General features: G+C 46.3%; 1 protein-coding gene across 3 annotated transcripts in view; it reads left to right on the top strand.

The window, feature by feature from the left end:
• Positions 1-8,199, top strand: part of LOC119461649 (F-box DNA helicase 1) — a 157,112-nt gene extending 148,913 nt beyond the window's left edge. The window contains exons 18-20 of one of the 3 annotated variants that reach the window (XM_049671834.1): positions 1,170-1,256; positions 1,866-1,982; positions 7,927-8,199. In XM_049671834.1, the coding sequence (XP_049527791.1) occupies positions 1,170-1,256; positions 1,866-1,982; positions 7,927-8,085 (363 nt within the window). In that variant the 3' untranslated portion in view covers positions 8,086-8,199. The remainder of the gene's footprint in view (positions 1-1,169; positions 1,257-1,865; positions 1,983-7,926) is intronic. The other 2 variants (XM_049671833.1, XM_049671831.1) reach the window with 2 other exon arrangements.
• The last annotated feature ends 12,937 nt before the right edge of the window (positions 8,200-21,136 follow it).

Genomic DNA, 21,136 nt, shown 5'->3' with positions numbered 1-21,136 from the left:
CTTGTTTTGCAGGACTTTTATTTCCAAAAAAAAAAAGGGAGGTCCAAGAATGTTCTCATGATGATCCTATTGCTGTCAACCAGGGTTGGGCAAAGATATACTTTGCAATGGTATCATGATACTATACAAGATACTTGGGCAACAAATATTTGAGATACAGATACAAGATACTGCTGCAGTTATTGTATGATACTTCATTTGTATCTTAAGATACTTCGATACATTCGCAAATTTCTTACTATTGATATATATAATGTAGCAGCAAACAGGTATGCAGAAAAATGTTTGCTTGGAAATTTCTTAACTCCTACCAGCCTTGTTTCATTTTAAAGAAATGCCTGTTAGTATCTGAAAAGCTCTGTCTTTCTTTGCTCAAAGTATCATATTTTCATCCCAAAACAACTTATTGGGGTTACTTTAGCTGCTTAACATGAAAGCGGTTTTATACGCTGCACTGTCAGCGGTTCTTGCTTGTTGCCTTTGTAATTGATGGGAGTCGCTGCTCTGCTTGTCTACCAGCTAGCAGGTCGTCATGTAATGGCAAGAACGTCAATAAGAAGCCTCTGCACGATAGTGTAAACACCGCTATGGAGTTTTGCCTTGTCCGTAAACGTATTACCGTTTATGCTTAACCGGATCACCGGATAGGTGCACAGCAGCAACAACAGCAGCAACAATGCAGACCTCATCGCCTGCCCTCGCTGGAGGGCTCTGGTGGAAAGATAAAAGAATGTCGCTGCCTTTAGTTTCATTCAGGTGGTTTAGTGGCATCAGTATCAGCTTGAGAAGCGCAGTTCAGCCAATGTTTATAGTTTCGCATGGGGATGTTATGATAGCAGTATTTTGTATCTTAAGAGACACGATACATTCTTTCATGTATCGGAAATACAGATATTGATACACGTCTTGACAGACGTATCATGATACAGATGCAAGATACCCAAAAAGTATCTAACATACATGTACCTTTGATACTGCCCAGCACTGCTGTCGACACGTTTACACCAGTAAATAAGTGGAATACTGTCGATCATTGTAATGAAGGTTTTGATGACTTTGGTTGAACACGCCCTCACAAGATGTCATCACTGGCACATCAGAAGCAGTCCTTGTGATGAGCGCACTGTGTCTAGACTGTGCGGTTGCCTGCATGCAGAACGCTGGAGGAGTACCACGTGCTGTATGTGGCAGTGACGCGGCGCCGGCGAAGCCTGCGCCTTTCCCGTGCTCTCTACTTTCTCCTGGTTCGTGCACAGGTATGTTCTCATAACGAATATTAGTATTACAGTTATTTTCAGTTGAATTGAATTTATTCTGCAACAAAGTTACGAGGATGACCAGACAATAAAGCTGCAGGTTGCAGCTTGCCTCATCAGGCTGATATCATTGTCACACTGGCTTGGTTATTCATTTGCGATTAAGGCATAGTGGTTGCAGCAACACCGTGATAACCTACTTTCGCTTTGTTGACACTGAGGCAGTCATAAGATAACTTCTGGTTGGCGTCTTTTTTTACTGGCCTTTGGCACGGCCTATGCCTTGTCCTTTTGTATTGGGAGCACATCCGTGAAACCATCAGCTTCAATGGGGCATGCTCAGCACAGTTTTCATACTGGCACGACTGATGACAAAGTGGTGTGTTTTGTTCTATGCTTGATCACTGGTTTTACTCCCCACTCACTGGCAGTGTTTGCACACGAAAAGGCAAATGCAAATTTGTTTGCAATGTCCGTTTCATGTCCCTTCGTGTCCATGATTTCGGTACCTGCTTTCAAAATCGCACATCCTTGCCGGCTTGCTCAGCTTTTGATCGTTTTAGGTGTCAGCTACATAACATCACAGCAACAATCTTGGTTTCACTGCAGGAATGCTTTGAGCACCTTCGCCGGAAGCCACAGGCAGAGACCCTGAGCTGCTTGATTTGCCATGAGACATGGATGCCTCAGGGGCAGCTCGTTTGGCATCGTGAAGCCCTCACTGTGGTAAGTGTGCATCCTCATACACTTTGTGCGTCTTGAAAGTGTTAGTTAGGTTTAGCTACGTTTGAAAAGTTAGTTACATTTTTAAAGGGCAGGAAGTAATGCTGTATTTGTTGTGTTTACTTGATTTAATGCTCACCTTTATTTAAAAAAAAAAGTTTGTTGTAACCTACATGCATGTCAGAACTGTGTAGGACCAAGCTGCACTTTCTCATCATTGACATCAAGCATGAACGAGAGCGTTTCTTGCTTGCATAAACAAAAAAGCTTTTGCTAAGATCTGATAATGTATTTTACTAATTTACTTGATTCTAACACTCAGCTTTATGTAGAAAAAGAAGTGTGCTATAACTGGCGTCCATGACAGAATCTTGTAGGATTGCGAGTTGAAGCTTAGGTGAGTTGGTAACAATTAGTTTTGATGGTATTCACAATGCATACTTACTGAGGAAGAAGGATAGACAAAGAGAAAGAGCACTGACTTCCTAATAATTTGATTGCCATTAAAAACTTGATATATACTATACATTAGCAGAAAAAAAAAAGGTAAGAAAGAGTGACTGATATCACGCGTCAACTATTGTGTTTCAAGCATGTGCTGACAAATACCTCAAGACTTGGCAAGATATTCAAATTCATGTTTCAACTCTTCAACAAAAGATGCACTAAAGACACGCATATCACCAATCTTATCATTTCACCCTTGATAATATCACAAGTTACCGGATCCTATGCTTGGCAATAACTTTTCATGAATGAAAAATAAGTGCGCAATCGCAGTCGCCGCAGTGAATGCCCAGATGACCCTGCATAGCATTTTGGATGTTGTTGTGATGCTCACACAAACAGTCACTGAGGCAACTGGCAGTCTGCCCGACATATACTTTTCCACCTGTCAATGATATTGAACATATACTACACGCACGGTTCATGGGACGAAACATCAGTGCATTCAACAACACAACTTTTGAAGTTTCTCAGGGGCTTAAAAAACCACTGGCATGTTGGCACGCTGTCCAACTTTTCTTAGCCTGTGCTAGACATTGTGTACATCGGACAGCATAACCAGCTGGTTCTTGTGTACAGGTTTACAGTTTTTATGATTGTCTCACCTATTCGACCTGCTTCAGCAGCCTTTTGACCAGGGCAGGTAGCACAGTTTCAGGGTAACCAGTATTGACCAACCGGCCTGCTTACCTGCATTTCAAAACTTTGCTACAAGGCGTCAAGGCAGGATTTTTTCAAGATGTTAACAGAGCATACTGACACGTGTACTTGTTTATCTTCCTCGGGTGACTAACGACTGCGTTACTACGTGACAGTACGGTTATGATGCTCCTCTTAACTAGCTTAGAATGCGCTAGTAAAGCGATTTGGTTTTACACTCCTTGATTTATTGATCCAGCCTATATGAGCAAATGAATAGAAAAGCTTGAGATGAAGAAGCAGTAACTACAGTGGCTGGAAGCAATTATATGCCAACTTGGGTCACTGGGTAGCTCACGGTCTAATAGGTAGAGCATGTGGCGGCTGTGCTGGGGAAACCGGGTTCGAAACCGACTGTTGGACAAGTTTTGAATGCGATTAGCATTCCTAGGGAACTTCACCCAGTTTGGGGTATGTATGTTTGTCTGTATCTAACCTCTTTCACCCCAACTTGGATGCTACTTGGCAAAAGTTATCATGATTACTCTCAACTAGTATTAAAAAATTATGCAGGTCCAAAGCACACCTTGGAATCTATGTGAAGCGAAGCTTTCGGGAAGCGTTTAATCAAAATGCTATAAATTTGCCCATTTCTTTGCCGAGTTTTGGCGCAAAAGAAATGGGCACGGGCACGCGCACACGGGCTCATGTGCACCCTTGCTACACAATGCGACACACGCAGTGATCATCTCAAAGAGCTACTTGACATTGGCATAACAGAACTATGCATGCGTTGGTAGCCCAACGGTTAGAGCATCGGACTGCCGTGCTGTGGGACCGAGGTTCGGCCCCTGCCATCAGGCACATAATTCAGTTATCCAGTTATTCAGTGCGAGTTATTCGGCAAGACAGCAGCACCCAGCCACAGTAGGTAAATTCTGGGAGGGTTTACTAAGAAAGCTGTGCTTTAAAAGCCATCTACAAATCGCCAGACTCGAGCAGTTGCAGATTCATCTAGCCTAGTTGCCAGGACACGATCATGATGGGCAGGATATTATATCACTCAGGATCTGTGCCTAACAGCATCCAATGTGCATTCCACTTTTATGCATATAATGCAATAATGCGATTCTTCTAGAAAACAAAGGTCAATTTCGAGTAAAAGGTCACCAGTTCCCAGAAACTGCTATTGTTGATACCAGAGCAAGTTTGGAAAGCAGGATAAACCGACATGGTGCCGACACATTCTTCAGCATACTGAACTGGCTTTTTCTTTAACTCTAGGCACTAGTTCACATGTCGTACCAACAAAGCTATAACCCAACTTTCCTTGGGAAACCTTGATATCTGACACAGCACACGAGAACTCATCGGTCAAAAAGTAAGCGCAGAAGGTTTTCTTGGCAATTTTTGAAAGCCAGTAAGGTTTCCTGCTTTGATGTAGGCTGAGAGACTTGAACACGGTGTTTCCTTATCAACTTTTGAATTATGCTAGGGTTTCATGTGGTCTAGAAGTTTGAAAGCTCTTGCCTCAAGAGTGTCTTTTTTTATTTGAAATGAAAATAAAAAAAGAAATGTAGTCACCCTATAATGGTGACACCTGTTCCTTTTCACATAATAGATACAATAATAAAATATATCGTAAGAAAAGAGAAATAACATAATATTATAGAAAAATGCACAGCAAACAGTTGTGTACAAACACAACTGTAATAATATAGAGATAAAAAGCAAGGGCAAGTTGCAGTACACCGAGGGTCCTACATATGCGCATATACAGTTAACCTGGATATAACGAAATTGACAAATCCCCGAAAAATTTCGTTATAAAGAGGATTTCGTTATATGCAGGTTCGGCACAAAAATTCGAAAAAAGATATGCTTACCTTATTTACTCGATTCAAACGCAGCCCTCAATTGTAACGCGTACCCGTTTGCCGTTTTCGTCGAAGCACTCATCCTTGGATTGTCACACCAGGTACCGGATGCGTGGACGCATGTTGTTCGCACAAGCGCGAGGCATCGGAAACGAAGAGCGAGCGTCACGATAGCGTCGTAGCGTCGTATAGTGTTACAGTAGAACCCCGCTGTTACGTTCCCGGGGGCTGCGTTTTCCTGGCTGTTACGTCGTTTTCGGTGGGTCCCGGCACAGCTCCCATAGACCCAATGCATTGGTAACCCCGCTGTTGCATCGCAACTGTGGGACCGTTCCCGCATCATACGTTGCGAACTGCCACCTCCGCGCGGCCCGAGCGGCCATTTGGACTTTTCATGTCGCTTGGCTTGGTGGCTTGACGATGGCATTGGCCGCCCAAAGTGTCGGGGGCGACAACTATGACGTATTTTCGGTTTCTGCCAGCAAAAGTATGGCCCTTGAGGTCTGTATTTGCTATTTAAAGATGGTGTCTATGACGCGTTGTGGCCCTAAATTTGGTTTTGGCTCATAGATGTTCCGTATTGACCCTTTTCGCGGCAATCCCATGGGCGCTGCCATATTTGATCACGTGGTGTTGCGTCCGTTACTTGCCTCAACTGCCTCCGTTGCCTCCTGTTTACAATGGAAGTGTATGACGCCGGCGTGGCTTAGAAAACCTCTGTTTTCGGAGATATCGTATACGGTGACTAGGTGGACGACACAAAGTTTGATCACAGCTTCGGAGAACATGCAAAAGCGTTTTCGGAGCTGATTAAGCTATGTCCAAACAGCGCAAGCAGTGTATATGGGGTTGTTCTAAAAGCGGGGCTAAATATGCATTCCAAGCTATCCAAGCTTCCGATTATGAATTCAGTCAGGACTAGTGTGTTTTGCTCTTTGTTCTTTATTCGGCAAATATTTTGAAGCAGTGGCTTGTCAGTTTCTGAATCCGTGAAGTTCTTCGGTGCGGCCACTATCTGACAATTTTTGCCTAATCGCTCGCGGGGTGTGCTCAGTTCCGATAGATTTGTTCTTGCTGCGCACAAGGCTTGAAACGTAGCTGTTTTGTACATTGTAATACCTTGTAGCAAATATATATTACAGCTAGTAACTTGCTTACTCTTGTGGCCCGTCACGAAACATTCAGATTCGACCATTCGTGCGCCATAGGTGTAGTCTGTCATTCTTGCACGTATACAGTGCGCATATATTCAAGTGTGCACCCATTCACTTATTCTTGATACGTCGGCGATAGAGTGGGCGTAAGTTTTCCTGCCATTTGGGGCAGATGTGTATAGATAACATGTGTGAAACTTACTATGACAGGAAGCGGCGCTACTCCCTTTGTCATTGTTTAACGAGTGGTACTCACTCTTGCCGACGTTCTGGGGATGAAACCCTTTCTTTGAAGGTTAGCGATACAAGGCTGGCGGATGAGCAAATTTCTGTATCCTCGAGGAAAGCCGTACATCACGAAGTGCCGGTAACACATTCGGACAGTTGCAGCAGCGGTCCGCGAACTTGGCCACACTGATTCATTCTATTCCTTAACATGCCAGTCACTATTTTTGCAGCCAAGTACTGCACACGTCTTCAACCTACATGATTCAATCTAGCATGATTGGAGCACATTGTGTTAGCGAAAACTTAGTAACATTTCCGACAGCTGATCGCACAGAAGCAAGGTAGAAGCGGTAATGGTTTTGTATTCGTGCGCGGTCGCTGAGGAGAGGTATAGCGCGCCGCCGTGAGCGCCATCTCGTTTCTCTAAAACAAACTGCTCCGCGAAAAGGGTCAATAAAGCCCAAGGGTGATAACGCAGCCGCGGTGCGCCGTATGCTGAATGTGTGAGTGAAAACATGCGAGGGCAGCCGACAACGGTGTCTAACTCACGCGCACAAGAAAGAAAAGCAGGGAGGAAGTGCGCCTTCTTCCGTTGTGCTCGAGGCACCGGCGAGGGAGCGAGGGGGGAGGGATAGCGGGGCGGCGTTGTACTGCACTTTAGCATCAACTGCATACTGTGCGGCGGCGCGCGGTCACGCGGGCCGTATCTTGAAAGCGATCTGCATTGGGGCAGAGTCTAGTGGGCTTCTTCGATTTTCCACTTCTGGCTACCCACTGGCTGCCAGAGCCAGTAGGTGCGTCGGCGGCTCGTAGCTTTGTGCGTGCTGTGTGTTTCTCGGCACTCAGTTTGCGTTGAAGCGATAGACAACAGCACGAAGGTCACTTCGCTCGCGTCTCCAGCGGCACTTCCACACGCCGCCAGCCTTTGACAGCGCGTGTCCGCGCTCATCGAGTGTGATGTGTCACAACCTGTACCAGCGCGTCGGCAACATCAACCTGGAAAAGGAGAGAGTGCCGGCTTGGCGGGCTAGGCCAGCTGCAGGAAGCGGCAGGATCAGGTTTGAATGAAGGGAGGGGGAAAGGTCACGCCCTTGGCGGTAAGATCGCCAGGTCGAGGGATGCAGGCCACGCACACGTGCGCTCGCTTCGCATTCCGTTGCGGCGGAGAAGGTGCTTCCGGTTGCTGCTCACGCAAAAATGACAAAATTTGGGGTGAAATCTCTAGGTTGTCGGAGGGAAAAATTCGTTATATCGAGGGGTGTCTCCCGCTGCCACTTCGTTACGTAGAGGTCTGAAATACATGTGCTTCTATGGAGTAACGGCGGGGAATAGAAAAACTTCGTTATGTGCAGGAATTCGTTATATGGAGGTTCGTTATAAGCAGGTTTAACTGTACAGTGTTTCGAACACATACACGAGGTCACGTTGCAGTGTGAGGTGAACAGTTGCCGAGATGCAGATGGTACACATATGAAATATAATGCACGTACAGAGATACGCCGATCGAGCTTCAGCCGTGCCCTTCTATATCCGTCTTTCCAGGGCAACCGAAATGTGGCAGGTGGCACCCTCTGCAAGACCTGTGCTCTGCAGACAACTTGGGAACCACCAGTCGAGCACCGGTTCCTTGGATGGCAGCACATGGAGCTGCACAATGTTCACCGACACAGCATGGCGGCCATCCTTGAATGTGTTCTCTAGGGTGCACTTCTGTCATCCAGCTAGTGCAACACTGTCAACTGCTGCATCTTAGAACGTTCTAGATCAGTAAATAAATTGACCAGTTTAATGGTCGTTACAATGTAACAAACAGCACCAGGTTTGTGTACTGCACTGCCTCAATTCGGTGTAGTCTGTGGGAAATCATCCCTAGTCACAACATGCAGGTAGTGCACGCACCAAGCTGAAGAAATGCATATCCCAAGATGGCTTTCAGTATTCAGTGCATGCCTTTATGCAGTGAGGACTGCTTTTGCCTTTATGAAGGACCAATGGAAGAAGTCTTTGAGCTGCCCACACAGGACAGGATCCCAAAAATAAGAATGCTAAAGCTTTGCAAGAGTAAAATTGGGATGCCAAGGTACAATGTTGCATCAGTTGATCAGACGGGAGCAAGTCACAGTAGCGCCAGGCTCCTTAAGCTGGAAGCTCGTTGGCAGGCATGTCAATTTGGCTCATTTTCTGCACAAACTACATGTCAATAACAGTAAGGATGTTGGTGTGTCATCCCTACTTATATTTTCTGTATGGATACCAATACATAATTCCACTACATTTTCCTACTACATTTACAGAAATGCTGCAATATTCTTACAGAATTCTTAAGAGAGAAAGCAAAGAAAGGAAAGGTGAGAGGCCAACCAGGCGAGCATCCGATTTGTAACAATAAACAGTGGTGTAAGGGAAAGGGGCAATGGAAAGAGGGAGAGAGGATGCGTGTTGTGCATGCCCTAAGAGGCACAGAATATAAACAGTCACTGAGGCCGGTGTAATGCACCAGTGCACTAATAACCTTTTGCACCAGTTGTGGCTTAGGTAGAATTTTTAGGAATAGCCAGTATTATTGGACTGCATACGGAAATGTTCAGTAGGGATGTGTGTGCATTGCATGTGGCCTAACTATGGAGCAAGTTCCGAACATGTACTTCACAGCCAGATATAAAAGAACTCCAGTGCAAATGTATTTCCGTATAGACTAGTTCTTTCGCACCTACAAAACTTCCCTTGTAGCACAGATAGATGGGGTCAAGGCTGAGGAACACTCATCCTGTATAGTTGACTTCAATTAATTTGACCCTGTCGGTACCGACTAAATTGATCAAATAATCTGGTAGGTCAACTTAAACAAGATGCAGAAAAAAACATACTGCTGATTCATTTGGCAGTAATTTCCAGGTTCTGATGCGCGCCCACTTTCTATGCGTCCAAAGTGGTAAACACTAATGTAGAAATGACATTAAAGCTCCTTAACAAAGGAACAAGTGAACGCGTACTTAATTTTTTAGCTAGAAAAATTGTTGCACAATGGTGGCTAGTTTCCTAAAGTCAGCTTCGCCACTCAGTTTTTGTAGTCAGCTTTGCCGCAGTACATTCGTGTTATGTGACAAAGCATGTAAATGCTGTTTTGGTTTTGCATTCAATTGAACCGCGCAGGCAATTTCCAGCTCAATTTTTTTTTTGAAGAAAAAAGGTGCACATTAGAATCGGGTAAATAACTTAATCAAACATTGTGAGCTTTACTTATTGCGTGAAAATCTTCCGAGGGTGGACTTTATAGGCGTTTTCATCAAGAGATGACATATGTGCAATGCATTTACTGCCCCTTAAGTTCCGCCGAGACAGACACTTCTACGAAAGGGGTCGCTATTGGGGTCATCATAGGGAGCAGGCATGTAAAGTGCTAACTGGTCAAGTTCAAATTGGTTAGTGAAGGCCAACTTTGGGATTTAAATAGCGAAAGGGTGGGCCCATAGAAATACATGGGCACCAGCCAGGACTTTCAACCGGGATGGAATAACTGAAGGAGCTAATTTTCCAGAGCCGAATTAGCGGAAGTCTGTTGTATATGTTCCTCTGCTTTTGTCCGCATCTATTTGCACAACAAGTTCCACACCCATGTACAGCTCAGCATTGAGCAAGTGTTTATGCACTAAGATGGTAGATACATTAAACATTTAGCTCACCTCTTGCAAAAGACTCCCAAAATATCCTTATCGTGCCATCATATAAATAGGCAGCGGTGCTTCATTGTCCATAAACATTACCACTGCAGCACTCCATGTCTTCACCGTTATCTACTAGGCCCTCACCCTCATAAGGCCTCTATGTATGAGGGCTTATGAGGGTAAGGGCAGCCTTTTGAGTGAAATTGTGAACTTCAGTTGTGTGTAAGAAATGTTTAGGTGAGGTGTGCCGTGCAGTCTGCTGTCACAGGGAAAACAAAATTAGTATTTTGAGACCGCTTCTCCCCATTCTTGACAAAAAGGCCTGAGCAATTATTTTGTGCCATTAGAGGCTTCCTCACAAGTCCATATCAAGCACTTTTTTTTTCTTTTTCATTTGAAGTATATGTAAGGTTAATGTTGGTTTGAATATAAGTGTTTTTCAAAGTGCATTGTACTGTACACGGCAGTATGGCCTACAAACTAGCTGGTGATATTGTTTACCATGCTCAGAAGCTGTTGCAGGGCCACGCCTGTGGGTGACTGTGTTAATGTGCTATGTGTGTGTAACTGCTCTGACCTGAAGCAGGCTGCACTGTTATGCCCCAGCCACACGAACGGAAAAACGCGCGTGGCACACCGCCACGGGCAAAACGCAGCTGTGGTAGGGCGGCCACACCTACTGGTGGCAAGCCGCTGCTGCAGTCACGTGACAGTATGAAATCTCACTTCCTCTCTATTATTCTGCGTGTAGGTGCGAGATGTCATGTGCTTTTTCCTTCGTCTGCTGGAAGGTTGGCGCTGTGTTTACGTTCTTAACGCGAGTCAGTTCTTACGAAGATGACGAAGTCATCGCCACTGATCATAATCATGTTGGTGTGCTCCCTTCTGTTACGGTGTCACCGCATTCAAGAGACAAGGAGAACAAGGTACTGGGTGTCATGTATTCATGCTCCGTCTTATAGCACAAAATTGGAAATGGTGCACTGCCTCCGCAAACCTTTCCATTGGGACACCTAGGTTTAGACTCATCATTATTAAAAAAAATAGATCGCAAACCATGACAATCAAAACAAGCACGAACAAGACCAAACCGGGCCAACCAAAACAAGCGCGAGGGAGAGCTGACGCAAGCAGACAGTCCGGCTGACACTAGACGTGTGTGTGAATAGAGCATAGAGAATGTACATCCCTGAAAAGGCCACTCTCACTGGTCAGCTCCAGACGTGGCTTACAAAAGAAGCGGCACGAAAAATCTGCCGCGACGCAAAAATCCCTCCCCCGGCACAAAAAAACCTGCCGTGAGGCAACTTCTGCGACGCGCATTTTGCCGATGGTGGGGTGCACACGCGTTTTTCCACTAGTGTTGCCACCGCATTTGCTCATTTCTCAGCATCACCCTTCACCTGTTGTTTGCTTACTCCCTTCTGATCCAACAGTGAGTGCAACCTTTTGTATTTTTTCTGACACAAGGAGAGCCTGTGTAACCTGTTCAGCTTCCACGAAAGCTGTTATGTTTAGCTTGTGGCGGATTGAGGGCTATTTAAATGACGTGTTGCAGAGCATTGTTCACACTAAGAAAATATAACTGAAAACTTGTGAGGTTATTCAAAGAAATGTGGGAAATAAGGGTCTAACAACGGTTTAGCAGCACTGACGTCATTCACAGTGTTTACTGATGTAGTCGTGAGGTTTCTATGCACCATGGCCGCAAGCTGAATTGAGCTTTCTCGATTGTCACTCTGTGCTATGACAAAGGTGATGCGAAGAGTATGGTAGACGATGGCCAAGGGTGGACTCAGTGCAGTACTCATCGATGCCCTGTCGCGTTACAAGCAGATGCATCGCTTGGGGTACAACTTGTCACACACTCCTCGTGTGTTCATGAATACTCGGCAGCGGGCTTGGCATATCTCCTCGTGTTCGGGACAGCCAGCGTACTTCTCCCCTGTGAAGCGAGAAAGCGTGAAGAGTGAAAACCAGAATCACACTTAGCACTGATCAGTGACCAAACATTTTTTCCCCTTACTTAATCAGTTCAGTGTTTCATTTTATTGTTAGTCAGGGTAAAATAGAATGAAAAAAAATCACCGCCCAAGCACTCCGTACAGATGGTTAACCAGCGCAGCTGAAACGTGCGGCCCCGGTGTTAAGCAGTGGGTTAATCCCGACGCTGTATTGAAGCGTTTCTCAATTATTGGTTACATGTTTGGGTTTCTAGTGGAACACAAGCGCCCAATGGCGGGCGGATGCTGCTAACCACGACGCCAAGCTAACTCGAGATATTGAACGCATGCAACAACGGGGAGCTGAGGAGGCGGTGTTGCGGGCAGAGCATCATCAACGTTACAATGGCAGGAATGCGTTTGCCGAGGCCAACACCCGCTTTCAGCAGGAGTTACCCGAGCGGCACTTTGGCTTCGGCTGCGACGAAACGTCCACGTTGAAATCGCGAAGTGGAACGCAAGCGCCAATGGCAGGCGGATGCTGCTAACCACAACGCCGGGCTAACTTGAGATATCGAACGCATGCGACAACGGCGAGCCGAGGAGGCGGCGTTGCGGGCAGAGCAGCATCAACGTGGCAATGGCGGGAACGCGTTCGCTAACGACGTCACTAACGGCGCTGCCAATGGCGCGCGCGCTTGGGTGCGACGCCGTGAACGATGTAACTGACGGCGCAGCCAATGGAGACGTTTGTCGAAACATGTGGCGAACGGTTTTTCGTTTCGCCTAGCCATATACAGCTTTTGCTGTAAAAAAAGAAAAAGACAGTAGGCTTGTGCAGTCTTGCGGAATCACAGCCCAATTTCCAGTGAAGCTTTTTTTTAGAGCAGTGCAATAATAATTTCAGTTGCCTGTAATTAAACCACACACTTTAAAATGCGGCCTGTGTACAACACTTTTGAACACTTAATTTTTCTTACAAACGGTGTCATTTATCCACACGCATTTGACTTCGCATACACATTGACGATAGTGCTCCCCTATTTTCACTGTATTTGTTACCTGTTGTCACACGGTACGTGCATCATCCACAACATGCTTGTTTCAACGAAAGCTCTAGGTCGCGGGTCTGATCCTTTCCATGGTGGCTACATTTCGATGGAGTTGAAATGTAAACCTGCTTGTTTATTTAGGTTTAGGTGCACCTTAAAGATCCCCAGGTGCTCAAACTTAATCCGGAGGGCCCCACAACAGTGCACATCCTAATCAGGTGGTGGTCCTGACACATAAAATTCCAGAATTTTATTTAAACTAAATATAAACGAAGTGCCTCGTTTAGTTCACTGGGAATACTGGGAAAACCATCTACATGCACGAAAATAGAGAGAAAACGAGCATTTAGTAGTTACTTTCTAAGTTACTTTCGAAGCACATAACCAACCCTGCACGCTTTAAACATTCTGTAATCTTCAGCCATAACATGGCCCCCATTCTCTCCAATTGAAAGATTTGCTCACACCTTTGATTCTCTCAGGGCAACGGAGAAAATTTGCTAGCGTTTCATTTAACTATTCTAAACAAGCATAAAACGGCAGTTTAACCATTTTTATTCAGGATCAGTTTTTCCAAGATTTGGGAGAACTCAATGTCCTCCTAATTTGGCCACACACTTCAATATATGCCTGCAGATTCCTTCTGGCATACCACCCACATCGGTGAATGATCTAGCTCTTTCAGTACACCGAGAAAACACGTATTTGATGTTTTTAGTGATTCTATATATTGTGTCTTTTTTTAACTGCACCAAACTTTTCAGAATCGCCTGTGGCAGGAAGCACAATTCTATCCCTTGAACTAAATTACTCGATGAAGCAGACCTTACTTCCTTGAGCAATCAAATGTGTAAGTGACTAAATAACAATATTTTGCGAATTAAGCTTTTTAATCAATTATTTATAGCGCATATTGCAGTTTACAAACTTAGCTGGTGCACTTGCAAGGTAATAGAACGAATTCTAAGGATGGCACTGGTTTCAAGATATGCACCATCAAACATGCAATAAATGTGCACTATTGTTCCATTAAGATTTTTAAAATAACGCTGTTTTATGCATTAAAGCATAAAAGTAATTGGAACACTAATGTACTTCGTCGCACACTTTCAAAATTATGTCGAAAGTGACATCATCCTGAGAGTTCGTTCCAAGTGGTTACGCCTAGCTAATTCACTGGCTACAATTCGCAAATTGCAATATTTGCCGTAAGGTAATTAATTAGAAAGTTAGCGAATTCTTGTAAATTTGTAGATTATGCATTTTGATTTCTCATAGAGAAGTAATGCCCACCTCATTAATTTAGTTCAAGGGTTAGAATTAGGATATCTCTCAGAGGTGATTTCTTAAAAGTTTTATTTAGCTAAAGAAAGCACCTGATATAGTCGAGCACTATTGCCCCCGAAAAAAATTACAGGCCTGCACGGCACATGCAGCACAGTAACAACGTTAGCTGTAGGAGCGGCTCCATAGCAGACCGTCATAAACTGCTTGAAGATCGTAACTGCAAGTACTGATACGTAGGTGGAACAATTGCCGGCTATGTATGCCAGGCTAACCCCGTCTGCTGGAACACCACCACCATTAACCTATATCGGAAGTAGTGTTGTAATGTGCACACATTTATTGAAACACACTCAGGTGTGCTTTAGGATCTGAAAAGAAGGTCGCAAAGGACATGCAGCAGGCACTGTGGGTACTTTGTTGTTTATAAATACAAAGTCCAAACAAGACCTGGTGTGCGAAGAGCTGCATTGTGCGTTGGACAGAAATAACATGTCGAGTTCTTGCACACACTGTATAGTCGTTTTCATGAGGACGAACTGAACTGTCTGCCCGGCAGCGACAGCGAGCTGCGGCTTGTGCTGCTCACTGCACAGCGGTCGGCTGAGCCTGGTGTTGCCTGGATGCAGCCGCGCGCGTAGCTGTACGATTCTCCTCAGCAGCGATTCGTACCTTGCGAGGAGGTGCCATAACGTGTACCGAAGAGCAAACACTAGTATCGAGACAATGCGGCGCACTTGTCACATCCCTCGACACGTGGCACGATGCGATGCAACTGCTAAATGTCGTGACACCTGGTGGAATACAACTCAACTGCAATGCAAAACTTGCATGTATCGACACTGCGCGGTGCAGATCTCGCATCGCATGACTAGTGGCACAATATGATGCAACTGCTACATGGCGTGCCCCCTGGTGCAATAATAGGCAACTGCAAAGCAAAGTGCACATATTGACGCTACACGGCACGCATCTCGCATCTCATCTATACTGAATCATGTGACACTCTTCTCTGCATTCACAGTCACATCAGTGCAAATTCTATGAAGCATCCAAACACTCGCATAACACCTCTAATTAACTTGCTTATTACCATGCACACAGATTAATGATACCATGTACTCAAACCACAACCTTCTCATCGATACATCACACAAACATGCATCCAGCCATTTAAGCTCAAAGAACCACCACACGCCATTACTTCGATCTTATCACCTCATTTCTAATTAGCATACTCACAATTACCATCTATGCATTAGTACGTTTCTCTAGTACACGTTACCAAGTCAGAATACAACCTGATTATCGATGCATCACACATGCACACACATTCATTTGTTTAAGTACAATGAACCACTCCAACACTCGCATTCATTTCAGTCTGATTCGCCCATTGTTAATTACCGTACTCATAATTACCATGCACGCAATGGTACATTTCTCTAAGATTAAATTAGGTCAAAGATCGCAAAGCATTCGCTACAACCCCCTTTAACACGCTTGAACCAACGAGCCTTCGTAGCCGTTTTGCAGTCCGAAGGTCCTGGGTTCAATTTCCACCTAAACCCCAATTTTCTTTGCAGCTCAATTCATTTTGCTTACAGGAACCCCCCTGAGGAATTTGGCGTCAATGCCAACATTCTTTGACCTGTTAACGAATTTTTAAGGCGAAGGCCTTAAATGGCTCGTTGCGCGATGGCCTTGAAAAAAACGCGGCGTCTAGTCGAGTGGTACAAAAAATTTGCGGAGCTTGCACTGGAGGCGCAATGCTAAAGAGACAGCGGAGCTCATGGGCACCTAGCTAGTCCTGGCTTTTGGGCTAGGCTAAGCACTACCAAGTCATCCCCAGCAATTTCCGGAATTTATTGATTATTGATCGAGTATCGATCAGCTATTGATTGGCTATCGCAAGGCATTGGCCATGTATTTGGGCTAGGCTAAACACTACCAAGTCATCCCCAGCATTTCCGGAATTTATTGATTATTGATCGATTATCGATTAGCTATTGATTGGCTATGCAAGGTATTGGCTACGTATTTAGGCTAGGCTCAGCACTACCAAGTCATCCCCAGCATTTTCCGGAATTTATTGATTATTGATCGATTGCTGATTAGTTATTGATTAGCTATCGATGACAGTTTAAGTAGTCCCAACCATGCTTAGCTAGGCTTAGTCAGGCTCAGCTTCGCTTGTTCACAGGGGTATGTGCCATTGCGCTTGGACCCTTTCTGTGTACTACCGCCAGGATCGGCCCACATTTTTGTGGACGACTAACGGCCGGCTTAAATAGCTCCGCTGTTAAAAATCACGTGGTCACGGAGACGTGCTCGTGCCATGACTCGCGCGTTCGTCGTCGTCTTCCACAGCTGGCTCCGATGCCGCTCATCATGCCAGCGTTTCCATACTGCCCTTAGCGCTCGTGCAACTGCTCGCGCGTTCGTCGTCGTCTTCCACAGCTGGCTCCGATGCCGCTCATCGTGCCAGCGTTCCCATATTGCCTCTAGCGCTCGTGCCACTCTAAAAAAAGTTTACACCCTTTGGGTTGTATCTTGCCCCCAAAGAATAATCGCGCCATCTGCCTTGCTTGCGTTTCCTTTCCTGAAAACTCGGCGCTCGTTACTTTCCTGTCGAGAATGCTATGTCATGTTGATAACGCGTGTGCCGTTCGTGACTAGGACGTACCGGGCTCGCAGCTTGATGACAATTGTTGTTTGGGGGCACGAAACCAGCCAAAGGGTGTAAACATTTATTGCGATAGCAATTATATGGACACTCCATAGCAGATTTCTGCCGTCGCCGTTGCCGTGAGGTTCCGTATGACGTCAACGGTGATGAAATTGTCGCCGATAAGTGGTTCTTGAGGGAAAGGTTGGCGCTATCTTCTGCAGCCCTTGAGGGAGCACGGCTCAGCGCCAATTGTCGCCGCGCTCCGCACGCTGTATGTGCGAGTGAAAGGGCGCGAGGGACGCGCGCTTTCACGGGGAGCGAACGCACGTCGGAGAGCAAACGAGCGTTCTGCGCCGCGCTCCCTCAAGGGCTGGGTCTCTTTCCTCCGTTACAATCACCATATATAGAGAGCAAACGCGACTTCTTCCGTGGCGCGAAATGCCGTGGGGGGACGGGAGGGAGGGAGGGGAGGCGACGTTTAGCTGCGGCACCAAATTTTTAGAGTGCACTGCTCGCGCCTTCATCGTATTCTTCCACAGCTGGCTCCGATGCCGCTCATCATGCTAGCGTTCCCTTGCTGCATCTAGTGCTCGGGCCACTGCTCGTGCCTTTGTCGTCTTCTTCAACAGCTGGCTCCGATGCCGCTCATCATGCTAGCGTTCCCATACTGCCTCTAGTGCTCGGGCCACTGCTCGCGCGTTCGTCTTCTTCCACGGCTGGCTCCGATACCGCTCATCATGCCAGCGTTCCCATAGTGCCCCCAGCACTCGTGCCACTGCTCGCGCGTTCGTCGTCTTCCACGGCTGGCTCCGATACCGCTCATCATGCCAGCGTTCCCATAACGCCCCCAGTGCTCGTGCCACTGCTCGCGCGTTCGTCGTCTTCCACGGCTGGCTCCGATACCGCTCATCATGCCAGCGTTCCCATAGTGCCCCCAGCGCTCGTGCCACTGCTCGCGCGTTCGTCGTCTTCCACGGCTGGCTCCGATACCGCTCATCATGCCAGCGTTCCCATAGTGCCCCCAGCGCTCGTGCCACTGCTCGCGCGTTCGTCGTCTTCCACGGCTGGCTCCGATACCGCTCATCATGCCAGCGTTCCCATAGTGCCCCCAGCGCTCGTGCCACTGCTCGCGCGTTCGTCGTCTTCCACGGCTGGCTCCGATACCGCTCATCATGCCAGCGTTCCCATAACGCCCCCAGTGCTCGTGCCACTGCTCGCGCGTTCGTCGTCTTCCACGGCTGGCTCCGATACCGCTCATCATGCCAGCGTTCCCATAGTGCCCCCAGCGCTCGTGCCACTGCTCGCGCGTTCGTCGTCTTCCACGGCTGGCTCCGATACCGCTCATCATGCCAGCGTTCCCATAGTGCCCCCAGCGCTCGTGCCACTGCTCGCGCGTTCGTCGTCTTCCACGGCTGGCTCTGATACCGCTCATCATGCCAGCGTTCCCATAGTGCCCCCAGCGCTCGTGCCACTGCTCGCGCGTTCGTCGTCTTCCACGGCTGGCTCCGATACCGCTCATCATGCCAGCGTTCCCATAGTGCCCCCAGCGCTCGTGCCACTGCTCGCGCGTTCGTCGTCTTCCACGGCTGGCTCCGATACCGCTCATCATGCCAGCGTTCCCATACCATTCGGTTTCGTAAAACGAGTCGTCATCGGAGAGACGTCGCAATGCTTTCGCAGTCATCCACGTAGGGATACCTAAGTGCCCTTGACTTTATTAATTCTTTACTTGCACCGGGAGTTTTCGCTCACGTCGAACGCATGGTCAACGCACGAACAACGCCGACGACGCCGGATTTTCTGCGTAACGGGGCCCTTAAATAAATAAATAAATAAATAAATAAATAAATAGCGTATCGGCTCTTCGTTTTCTTGCTAATGTAGCGCTTCTTTTCGACGTTCGGTTATTATATTTCAGTTCTACATGCTGCTGGCTAGTTCCATATAGCGCCGGTTGCTAATTTATCTGGATTAGACTGCACACAAAACGGAATTACGCGGTTGAACGTTCCCAAGCAACTTACGCGGTTAATTAAGGGCGCCGTCGTGAGGGTCTGCGGATTGATTTCGACCGCCTGGGGTATCTAAAGGTAACCAACCACCCAAGTCGCTGTATACGAGAGTTCTTTTGCAACTTGTCCCATTGAAATGCATGGCCAGAAATCGAATCCACGGCCTTGCGCTGAACAGCGCGGGATAACCGCTGAACCACGGCGCACGTAACAGATGTACTGCGCAGGAGGCAATTAAAGCCGATTGAGCTCACACGGAAAATCGTTGCTTAAAACTTTAGGAACGTAACAAGGCCCAAACATATTTGTTTCGCAATGTCGGGAGCCATGGACATCCAACTCAAAAAAAAAAAAAATGCTCGAATCAGTTGGCAATTTCCAATTGCAACAAACTGGATATTTTCATTTGTGTTTTGGGACACCCATTGGAAAAATCCAACAGGTTCAATTGGACCAATCGGTTTCTTGAACACAATTGGACCCAATTGGTCTCTGAATTGGACTCAATTGAACCAGCATGAAAAACGAAGAAAAAAAAGCCTAGATGGGCCCTAACCTTGTTATGACACGGATATAATTGAAACTCCTCTCGAGAAGCATACTCATGCATGAACACACTATCTTCATTGGCGTACCCAACACTCACCACTTTATGAGAGATGCATGTCAGGCTCTATATATGTGAGCAGAATTTGGTTGACTAAGTGGTGCCAGTAGTTCATGAGAAATTAGTAAAATTTCAAGATAAATTTCTAACCTGACAGAAACCTTAATGCTTCTTGCCATTGATCACACCAAAATACAAAGCTCTTTTACTTTAAAACTAACATTATAATTGTGCTATTATTATCAACTAGTCTGTTGTTTCGCGAGATTACTAGTGACTTCCAATTGAGTCCAGTTGGGACCAATTGGTATACCAAGCTCCAGTGATGTCCAACTGGAACCAACTGGACTTCTTATGAAGCCCAATTAGAACTTTGGCTTCCGATGATGTCTAATTGGAACCAGTTGGGCTCCATTGAACAATCCAACTAGCCACAATGTTTTTTTTTTTTCTTTTTCTTCTTTCTTTTACTGGGATGCGACCGGAGATTTCGGGCGTCGCTGGCTCACTGCAAAAACCGCACAGTTTAAAGGACCTGCAGTGCTGCCGCATACAGGTTTGCTCTGGGCGCATGTCACGGCTTGCACCCTGTTCCCGGAGCACAAATTAAAACCAGCCACCAGGCCCTACGACGGGCGCCCGTTTTGTGTTGCGGGCCAGAGTAGTTTGACCCTGACCGGCGCATGCCCATTGAAGTGGTGACTCGCTTTTCGTCAAGGCAGCGCGGCTCTATTAATGAACTCTGAGGCGGTCGTGAGCAGGTTGTTGGAAACGTGTTCGTTTATAGCACATTCGTGAGCCGGCGTTCACAGTTGCGCATATATATGTGTCCCACTTCACTGTTTCTGCGAAAGTGCGTCACGAAAGTGGAAGTATACCCGCGCACTCAGAAGCGTTTACACCATTTGGGGCGTATCTTGTCCTCAACCAACAATCATCATTGGGCTTCCTTCCGTTTCCTTTCTTTAAAGATGAGCACCAAACGGTGCATCCCTTTTTAGAGCGTATAGGCTAAAAAAGAAGGTGAGTAGTACGAAAATATACACCCTATCCGATATTTGACTCCATCTTGAAGGTTTATTTTACACCCTCCCACCCCGGTGAAGCGCAAGCAAACCAGTTGTGCCAAACTGGTTAACCTCCCTGCCTTTCCTTCTCCACTTTTTCCTTCTTTCCTTCAAATTCCAATTTATCCTTTATTTTTACATCAGTGATGGAGAAAATACACAAATTATTTTTAGACTGACAGCCAGTGGCTAGTACCAAAGCGTTCCGATTGAGGACAAGCCGAATAAACGTATACGGAAATGGAAAATGGAGTCGGATATGGGATAACAGTAAACTACTCCCGCATAAAGGAGTTGCCAGTGCTGCCTTTGTTATTACCGTGTACAGTCGGTTCTATAGGTGTAATGAACATGCATATAGCGAGGTAAATGTAAAATATCTCTCGCCGACAGTGCTCGACAAATATACGCTTATAACAAATATCGGGCATATCACTAATTTATCTTCGTG

The sequence above is a fragment of the Dermacentor silvarum genome, chromosome 8 (assembly GCF_013339745.2).
Source record: "Dermacentor silvarum isolate Dsil-2018 chromosome 8, BIME_Dsil_1.4, whole genome shotgun sequence".
NCBI classification, from domain to species: domain Eukaryota; kingdom Metazoa; phylum Arthropoda; class Arachnida; order Ixodida; family Ixodidae; genus Dermacentor; species Dermacentor silvarum.
Note: the sequence above shows the minus strand (reverse complement) of the source record. Positions and strands in the feature narration are given on the sequence as shown.